Source organism: Astyanax mexicanus, chromosome 1 (assembly GCF_023375975.1).
Source record: "Astyanax mexicanus isolate ESR-SI-001 chromosome 1, AstMex3_surface, whole genome shotgun sequence".
Taxonomy (NCBI): Eukaryota; Metazoa; Chordata; class Actinopteri; order Characiformes; family Acestrorhamphidae; genus Astyanax; species Astyanax mexicanus.
In genome coordinates, this window is record NC_064408.1 from 11,140,869 (window position 1) to 11,151,197 (window position 10,329).

The window sequence follows — 10,329 nt, forward strand, 5'->3', positions numbered from 1 at the left end:
AATTATTAGTTGCCTAATCAACTAATCAGAAAAATAATTGAAAGATTAGTCGACTATCAAAATAATCATTAGTTGCATCACTATTTGCTAGCACTAAGCACTTTTAACCGTGGCTGCCTACTGCAGCCTACATTGGTCAGGAAGGCTTGGCCAATTAACCCATTCTTTCTGATACTAGAAGAGTGTAAAGTCGGCAACTGGGCAGTTATGTCCACTCATACAAGATTAGCCTGTCATTTATGCTTAATCATTTATGCACACACATTGGAAAAATTTTACATTGCAAATGTTCTGTTTTCAGCGATATATATATATCGCAATATTAAACAATGCAGGACCCATGACGTCACCAGCCCAGCCCCTACCACGCTGTCCACGCACGCTGTCTCGCGTCTGTACTGATCAAGAGCTGAGTCAGTGCCGAGCTCAACTAAAAACCTGAGGAAAACAGCAAAACAACAGTAATCGTCCCTTTAATCAGGCTTTTGAATGGCTTTTTAAAAGGTAAATAAGAGAGTTTTTCTGTGATTAAATGCTTGAATTCAGCTGTAACTGGAAATATCTGTGCAAAACTGTGCTGGACTGAGGTGCACAGCTTTCAACACGTGTGTTTACAAGCACGTTCCCAACCATGTGGATGGAGGCCATGCACCAGTTTCCTCGTGTTTAATCAAACCCCTCCCCCTCGTGCTTCTCAGGCAGCAGCAGCCTGTCACTCACACAGACACAGAGACAGCACTGTGTATCTACTTCTTGTGTCTAGAATCAAAATATTGCAAAATGACATGTGGATTTAATTGCCTTAAGTGACATTGCATATTCTGCAATGACGATGCTTAAACGATATATCATGCAGCCCTATTCTGGAGGGGTTGCAAAGGTGGCAAAGAGACTTTGGATCAACTTAAATTAGGTATTGTTGACCTATTGAAGTTTTGACTGAACTAAAGTGAGTTAACAACAAAATGACTATAAATTTAGCAGTGAAGAAAAAAGAAGTGGATTATAGAGAAAAAGAGAAAAAAGAGAGAGAGAGTTAGAGAGAGACCTCCTGCACTGTAGGATTAGCATTAGTATTAGCATAAAAATGGCAATAGGCCGGAAGCGCTCGCCAATCAAAGAGAGACATGAAACACACATCCACCAATCAAAGCCATAGCAGAGCACATCAGCCGGCCTGAACTGCTTAGCAAGGAAAAGTGAGGCACGTGTGTGTGTGTGTGTGTGTGTGTGTGAGAGTGTGTTTTGTGTGTTAGTGCTCAAGGGAAGAACAAGGGAAGAGAGAGGGTCAGGGAGGAGTGTTGCATTTGAATGAAGGCTTAAGCGTTGGATCACAAAGACCCAAATACATAATAAATATTCTTCTACCTGCTTCCTGCCCTGCTATTTAAATTCAATTAGTCTCCATCCTTTAGTGAATCACTTAATCAGAATCACACCTGAGAATCAGTCCTGAAACAACAACAAGCAGACAGGATTGGGACACCTGTTCATTTAGTTTTTTTTTTTGAAATAACTGGTAATAAAACAAATAGTTTATCCTGCTTTTCTTGGTCTTACTTTCTCTACTGTCCAGAGAAGACTTTAAACTAGATTCTAGAGCACTGCTGTGAGGATTTGATTGTATTATATATTTTTTTTAAGTGGCAATCCATATTATTTTGTTTCTAAACTGAAAGCACAAGCATTTCTGATTGGAGAAGGGATAAAATATTGTGTTTATTGGTACAAGTGTGCTGGAACGACCATCCCTGCTAAGCCTAATAGGTTTATATTTATTCTAAAAACTGGGGTGTCGAGTTCTTCTGGCCATGTCACTCGTCTTTACGTACCTACGACACACGTACAGCCTCTAAAAGAGGATCCGGCTTAGTTTTACTGAACGCGAGCGGCTGGTGGAGCAATGGAGACTTCAGAAGGGGAAACTCAGAGCTCAGTAGCTCATTCACTCATAGTAAAACCAAAGAAACAAAGAAGTGAAGCAAGCTGTGAAGCCAAAAAGGAAGGTAATAAGAGTCTGCGATAAAACAAGGATTAAATTCGGCTTGGTTTTTGAACAGCGGAGATATCTCTGTGATATGGAAGGCTTTCTTCTTGCTGGAATAAAAGCTATTTCAGTTATCTGGCTATTGCTACTATTAGCTACTAAAATGCTGTGGATTTTGTTGCCTGTAACATAGTGTAGCTGCAGTAGTTGGCTATCTAGATACTACATGATGACAATATAGCATCACAGCATGTTTGGAGGAAAGCGCAGCGACTCAGTTCTGATACATCAGCTCACAGACGCCCTGTGCTGAACAACATCACCCTAGGAGTGATGAGGGGTAAGTGAAAATCCAGTGAAAATCCAGTGAACACAGTTCCACAGTTCCACAACTCCACAGTTCACACTTCATTGGTCAGTGTGCCTCTCAGTTCTCACTCTTCCCTCTTCCTCCAGCCTAACAAACATCAAGACACCCTAACCCTAGATGTGAACACTGAAAACAGAGCGGTAGGGCTAAGTGGTAGAGCCAAGAGGTGAAATGGGATTGGGTCTTAAGTCTCTAAACTGCAGTGTGAAACCAAAACTAACAGTCTAATTGTATCCAATCAGATTGAGTTTCAGACGTTGGCCTAAACTTTCAGTTCTGAAAATGCATTAGTACACTGTAGTAAACTGTACTAATGACTATGGCTCTCAGATTTAATCAAATAAAGCTCTTCAGCACTTGCTACCCGAGATATAAACATCTCTGAAAACAAAATTAAGAGACCACTTCAGTTTCTGGATCAGTTTCTCTGATTTTGCTATTTATAGGTTTATGTTTGAGTAAAATGAAAATTGCTGTTTTATTGTATAAACTACAGACAACATTTCTCCCAAATTCCAAATAAAAATATTGTCATTTAGAGCATTTATTTGCAGACATTGAGAAATGGCTGAAATAACAAAAAAAGATGCAGAGCTTTCAGACCTCAAATAATGCAAAGAAAACAAGTTCATATTCATAAAGTTTTAAGAGTTCAGAAATCAATATTGGGTGGAATAAACCTGTTTTTTAATCACAGTTTTCATGCTTCTTGGCATCATGTTCTCCTCCACCAGTCTTACACACTGCTTTTGGATAACTTTATGTCTTTACTCCTGGTACAGTAATTCAATCAGTTCAGCTTGGTTTGATGGTTTGTGATCATCCATCTTCCTCTTGATTATATTCCAGAGGTTTTAAATTAGGTAAAATCGAAGAAACTCATCATTTTAAGAGGTCTCTTATTTTTTATATTTCCAGAGTATCTATCAATATATCAACATATTTAACACATTCTTATTCACACAGCCTTTGTGGTATTGGATCAGTACTCAGTATGATGAATGGTCTAGGTGAGAAGGAGAGCTATCAGAATCAGTATTAATATCAGTATCAGTATCAGAGAGGAAATGACAGATCAGTCATCACTAGTTTCTCTTTCTTTTTTATGGTGTGTGTTTCGCAATGCTGACGTATGTCTGGGGAGCAGCTTTACCTCAGGAACACCGAGAGCCAGAAGCAGGATGTTCTGAAAACAGGACAATTACTGATCTAGAGCAGGGTGGTCTCCTGCATTACTCCACTCACTAATGAATGTATGAGTGTATGAAATATTCATGCATGGGGGAGCCCTCTCACTGTCCTCTCGCATATTGAGTTTCTGATATGGTGCACACGTGTGTGTGTGTGTGTGTGTGTGTGAGGGGGGGTTGGGTAGAGAAAGTAGAAAAATGAAAGCGAGAGGGGGTTTGGGTATTAAAAGATGGAGAGTTTATTCAGTTTGAGTGTGTGTGTGTGTGTGTGTGTGTGTGTGTGTGATGCATTAGAGCTGCAGCTGGCTGAGTGATTCGGAGCTGATTTACTGTTTGGTCTAAACACCATTGAGTGCTGGTTGGAAGAGGAGAGAGAGAAAAATAGAGAGAAAAAGAGCGAAAGAGGGGGGTAGTGGCATGAGTGTGTGTGTTGTGTGTGTGTGTGTGAGTGTGCGTGTGAGTGTGCGTGTGTGTGTGTGTGTGTGAGGGGAGTTAGTTAGTTTAAAAGGCTTCATTGATATTCTGCATTGCTGGCAGGCTTTCTGTCAACGCCACATTTCCCCCCATTCACTGTGTTCACCATCACCACCACAGCCGCCACCACAAACACCAACACACACTCACATTCATCTACTCATTTACACTCGTTTACACTACACATTATCTACTCTGATACCTCAATATATAACATACACTACCATATGCACTACTGTATATACTACAACGTAGACTGCTATATACTCTATTAGTGCATCTCAAAAATTTAGAATGTTGAATTGAATTGAAAGGTTACTTTATTTCAGTAATTCAGTTCAAAATGTGAAACTCATATATTATATAGATGTATTACACACAGAGTGATCTATTTTAACTATATATTACTTTTATTGTTGAGGATTATGGCTTACAGCCAATGAAAACCAATTGGTACTTTTGGTAGAGTGGGCAGTGTGCCAAATCCTGCTGGAAAATGAAATCCGCATCTCCATAAAAGTTGTCCAACACCAGCAGATGACATGTCTCTCCAAACCATCACTGATTGGTGGAAACTTCACACTAGAACTCGAGCAGTTTGGACTGTGTGTCTCTCCACTCTTCCTCCAGACTCTGCTCCCTTGATTTACAAATGAAATGTAAAATGTACTGATGATCAGTGATGGTTTGGAGAGACATGGCATCTGCTGGTGTTGATCCACTGTGTTTTATTATCAAGTCTAAAGTCAGTGCAGTTTTGTTTTCCCTCAAAATCTTACAGCACTTCATGCTTCCCTCTGCTGACAAATTTTATAGAGATGCGGATTTCATTTTCCAGCAGGACTTGGCACACTGTCCACACTGTAGCCAAAAGTGCTAAAATAGATCACTCTGTGTGTGAAACATCTATATAATATATGAATTTCACATTTTATACTGAATCACTGAAATAAAGTAACTTTTTGAGATGCACTAGTACACAATATACTGTTGATACTAGGGTATGCTATACACTACTGTATAAGGTACAATATTGTATATGCTACAACACACTAGGGGTGGAAATTATGGGTTTATTGATGTCACAATCTACTATATTTACCAAACAATATTCTTCCCTTCGGGTTTACCCTATTTATTTGATTAGCGCCATCATGTGGAGTAATGAAGCAGTAACTTAAGAGAGTAAAATTGTGTTTTAAAATTGTAGAATTTTATCCCATCCCTACTGTATAGACTAACACTGTTCACACTAGATACACTACTGTAACACTTACTATATACACAATACTGTATCCATTACTGTATATGCAACAATGGGGTGGGCGATATGGCTCTAAAATAATATCACGATATTTCAGGGTATTTTTGCGATAACGATATACTTGGCGATATAGGAAAACTAAAATAATTTATTCATTTTAGGAATATAGAATAATAGTATAACAGTATAACCATAATGTGGCAAAATAAATAATATAGCATAAAATAATATAATGCTGTAAATATTATTGCAGAATATTTAGTGCATGCATATAAACTGCAAACTAAAACAATTATACAATAAATACACCTAAAGCTTCACAGTAAATAATAGACTACTTTTGAGACAGAACAGACCTATTATCACGATATGGATTTTTAATATCATGATATTTCTGTGTCACGATATATTGTATACGATATAATATTGCCCACCCCTATGCAACAATATATCATTGCTCTAGGACCTCCATTTTTACAGCTTTTGTACTTTGTAACATTCTTAAATCTTGACCATCAACATGCCCATTAACTTCTTATTGTATGTGAATGATTTTAGAATTTGTGAACTTACAAAATAAGCTGTTTCTGCAGCTTACTTTCCACATATGGTCGAGACAAAGTGGGGACTGAAGAGTATATTCTGAGACTCTAACACTGTTTACATACCCCGTGTTTCTGCTTTTTTATTTTACAGCAGCAGCAGCAGCAGCCAGACGCTGCAGAATTATTGCCGCCGCTGCTTCAGATTGCTATGAAATGTCATGAAATCCCAATTACAGAAATCTGCACAGGCCTTTTAATTTGAAACGACAGATACCGGCCCCAGAACTGCACATCCACACGTGCCGGCACTTAATGAATCCATGGATAGGTCAGAGTCATTAAGCATGAAATAACACACCTTGCAGCATTCTGACACTACTACATTAAATTAAATATTATATATTATATTATATTATACATTAAATATATATTATATTACTATATTAATCCTGCCGAGTCTGGCTGTTAGCATCGCGGCTAACGTGGTCTAACTGTGCTGAGCCCAGCTGCTGTATATGTTAGCAATGCAGCTCCAATCCTGCCGAGTCTGGCTGTTAGCATCACGACTAGCGTGGTCTAACTCTGCTGAGCTTAGCTGCTGTATATGTTAGCACTGCAGCTCCAATTCTGCAGAGTCTGGCTGTTAGCATCACGGCTAGCGTGGTCTAAGTCTGCTGAGCTTAGCTGCTGTATATGTTAGCACTGCAGCTCCAATCCTGCAGAGTCTGGCTGTTAGCATCACGGCTAACGTGGTCTAACTGTGCTGAGCCCAGCTGCTGTATATGTTAGCACTGCAGCTCCAATCCTGCCGAGCCAAGCTGTTAGCATTGCAGCTAGGCCTGTCTTGATAATGATATTATAGACTTATCGTACAATAAATGGACATCACCTCAATAATATTTGATAATGGTGATATGATAGCTATGATACTAGAGGACGACCAACACAAACTGTGCAGCTTCTGTCTCTGACTTTACTTTATCTACAAGGTGGAGCAGCTTCTGTAGGTAGGAGTGTCTTAAAGAGTGGAGGACAGTGAGGCCCAATCCCATTTCACCCCTTAGCCCTACCGCACTGCGTGAACATTTTCCTTGTTAAAATTATAATAACCACTATATAACAAGCATAAAAAATAATTAGTAATTCATCTCAGTCACTAGCTAGCTAGCTAGCTAACTTTTCTTTTCCACCTTAAATGGCGCAATAGACAGCAGAGGCTGCAGCATTTAAGGTGGAAAGGAAAAATAAAATTAGATTAAAGCTAATTTCAGCTTCCCATCACAGAGGAATTACGAAATGGCCAATAATTAAAAAAAACTAATTGCTGCACCACCTGCACTTTTTTTGCAGACATACATTAAAACCTAAAGGGGTGTAACAACGTTTAAGGGGTAGTTAGGGGTAGTTAACCAGCAGTTAGGTTCCTGAAGAGTTGTCCCAATTCTTAGGGGGAAGATTCCAATCGAAACATGGTGTAGGGGTATATAAAAGAAATGGGATTGAGCCTGAGTGAATATAGTGTTTAAAAACTGCGGCAGCACTGCTGCTGTATCTGATCCACTCACTGTACCATCAGCACAACACACACAAACACCTCCACTAACACCACCAATATGCTAATCAGTGCTAATCACTGCAGTGCTGAGAATAATGACCCACCACCCAGATAATACCCAAATAATGCTCTATGGTGGTCTCTCCAGTGGGGTCTGGAATATTGAAGAACAGAATGAAAGAAGGATAAAAAAGTATTTACAGAAAAACTGCACTTGTGTACGCACCTGTCTCAGGTTTTTGAGCAGCTCAGTGGCCTCCTCCTGCCTGCCCTCCTTGGCCATCAGCAGAACATCCTGGATCATGCTGACCCGTCGCTGGTAGGGGGGTGGCACCCCGGAGCTTTCTGACCGGTCAGTCGATGAAGAGCGGCGCAGAATGGAGTCCTGAGCCCGTCTCCACATCCCCTGCAGTGGGCTGGACCCTGCCTCCAAGCCCTTAGACTGCTTGGTCCCCATTCTCGCTGCATTTAGGCGTCCGCAGCTTGAGGGTCAGAGGTTTTTTTTTTACGTGTCTGGGGTTTGTCCAGGCGGAGGTTGCCACCAGTGGCTGAAGTTTTACTGGAGCACAGGATGCACAAGAAGGTCCTCGTCACGGTCTGGCGTCAAAGTCCATAATACTGCTGCTGTGTGGAAATTAGGGGGGCACGACACAGATAAGAAATGCAATATGCGATAACACTGTTGGATCTCCCGATATTGGTGTAAAACACAATTAATTAGTTTAGGTTCCTCCAGGGTTTTTCGGTACTTGGCTTGGTTCATTTTTCTCAGGCTAAGAAGTAGCTTGATGTGATCATCTCACTATACCTCAATCTAACTTAATATACCTCCCTCTACTACTTGATACCTCACTCTACCTTACCATAACTCACTCTGCTTCAATATACCTCACTCCAACTTACTCTACTTCACTGTACCTCACTGTACTTCAATATTCTTTACTCTTCCTCCCAATCCCTAACTCTGCTTCACTATACCTCACTCTAAATCACTATACCTTGCTCTACCTCCCTCAACATCCATCTACCTTGCTCTTACTCACTCTATATCACTATACTGCACTCTAAATCACTATACTTCACTATACCTACCTCTTACTCGCTCTACTTCCCAATACCTCACTATACCTTACTCTATATCACTATACTGCACTCTAAATTACTATACTTCACTATACCTCCCTATAACTTGCTCTACTTCCCTATACCTCACTCTGGAAATCACTACACCTCACTCTATATCAATACACTTGCACTACCTCACTCTACCTCCCAATACCTCATTCTGACTCTCTCTACTTCATTCTACTTCCCTCTAACTTACTCTACTCCACTATACCTTACTCTACTTTACTCTATCTTACTGTACTTCATTATACCTCACTCTACCTCCAGCCCAGTTAGTTAGCTGTATCACTTTAAATCACTTTCAATCTGCCCTGTAAAAGCTCTCTCTGTTGCTGCTGGGAAGAATTTTCTCTTTACTGTCTGGCATCAAACTTCATTATCTATGTGTTTGTAAACAGCCCTGACCACATACAAGCTCATGCAGTATTCTTAAGAGATGTTTTAAGACAGGATGTTCTAGAAGAGGCGTCTCAGTCTCTTTTCTCTTTGAGATGTGTTAAGTAGTCGGATAACTTACTGTACATGTGGAAAATTAGTCCAGTTTAGATGAAGCCAATCCACAGACTGGTCCAGAAGTTGTCCAGAAGCCAGAATAATATCAGAACAACAGTTCAGCAGAGCTCAGGCATGCTGTTCAAACAACAACAGAGGTAAACAACGACTCCAGAGGGCGCAGACCAACTTTTCCAGCTACTCGATATTCACCTCCCATCACATCAGACCCCGCAGATCTCCATGTCTCCTCTCTGAGATCCTCAGTGAAAGTGGGGAAACCGCCAGCTGGTCGTTAGCCGCTCAACTCTGGACCAATCAGCAGCGGTGTTTACAACAGTCAGCCAATCAGATCGCTGGAACCAACGACTGAAGACCCGAGTTGGTGATGTTGATGATTGTAGTAGGTCTGGATCAAAAAACACGCCGCCCTGTTACTGATCTGATTACAGCCTGGATACAGCGAGCAAAGTGATTCACCCACTGAGAGAGATAGAGAGAGAGAGAAAGAGAAAGAGTGAGAAAGAGAGACAGAGAAAGAGGGAGGGTGATAGAGAGAGAGAGAAAGAGAGATAGAGACACTGAGAAAGAGAGAGAGAGTGATAGAGAGAGAGAGAGAGATGGGGGTGGTGACAGCGCAGCGCTCCACCTCAGCTCACCAACTGTAAACTGTGCTCGGTTCAGTTCAACGAACCGAATCAAGTGATTCGAACACTCGGTTCATGACAATTTGTCTTTCATTATTATTTTGTATTTATGTATTTTTACATTGATTTATATCGTTTCATACTATTAAACGGCAATTTGGTATGGAATGGCTTTATATTTACACGCTAGAGCAGAAAAAAAACATTAAGTTAAAAAAAAAAGATACTATTCAGTGAGTCGACTCGTGAGTCGAACCTCGCTTATCTCCTTGTGGCTTGTTATCTCTGTGTGTGATTTTTGATCTTTGTACTGAATTACAATAATACAAAAAAGTTTTTTTTTCTCAGAAAGAAAAAAATAGTAAGATTTATTCCTTCCATTATAACACATTTATAAAGTCTCCACACACTTATTCTCATTTTCTTGTCAATTATCATTAATAATAATAATTGTTAATCCTGTAAATAACTCAAGTTCTGTTGTTGTAACTGCAGTCATGTAACTGAATCCATGTATGTAATCTTTCTTTTATTTTATATGTGTTTTCTTATATATGCTTTGGCAATAGTGTTTCTTATTACATTCATGCCAATATACCACTGTTGAACTGAACTGAACTGAGAGGGTGAGGGAGAAAGAGAAATAGTGATGGAGAGAGGGAGAGAGAGTAACAGTG

The 10,329-nt window shown here is 40.1% G+C and overlaps 1 protein-coding gene across 4 annotated transcripts in view; it reads right to left on the reverse strand.

Annotated features, from left to right (window-relative positions):
• Window positions 1-9,648, reverse strand: part of LOC103033101 (leucine-rich repeat-containing protein 75A) — a 51,938-nt gene extending 42,290 nt beyond the window's left edge. Inside the window, exons 1-2 of one of the 4 annotated variants that reach the window (XM_022665747.2) lie at window positions 9,219-9,648; window positions 7,612-9,143 (exon numbers count right to left, since the gene is read on the reverse strand). In XM_022665747.2, the coding sequence (XP_022521468.2) occupies window positions 7,612-7,842 (231 nt within the window). In that variant the 5' untranslated portion in view covers window positions 7,843-9,143; window positions 9,219-9,648. Of the gene's footprint in view, window positions 1-7,611 lie in introns of all 4 variants that reach the window. The other 3 variants (XM_022665748.2, XM_015601361.3, XM_049467329.1) reach the window with 3 other exon arrangements.
• Window positions 9,649-10,329: the final 681 nt, after the last annotated feature.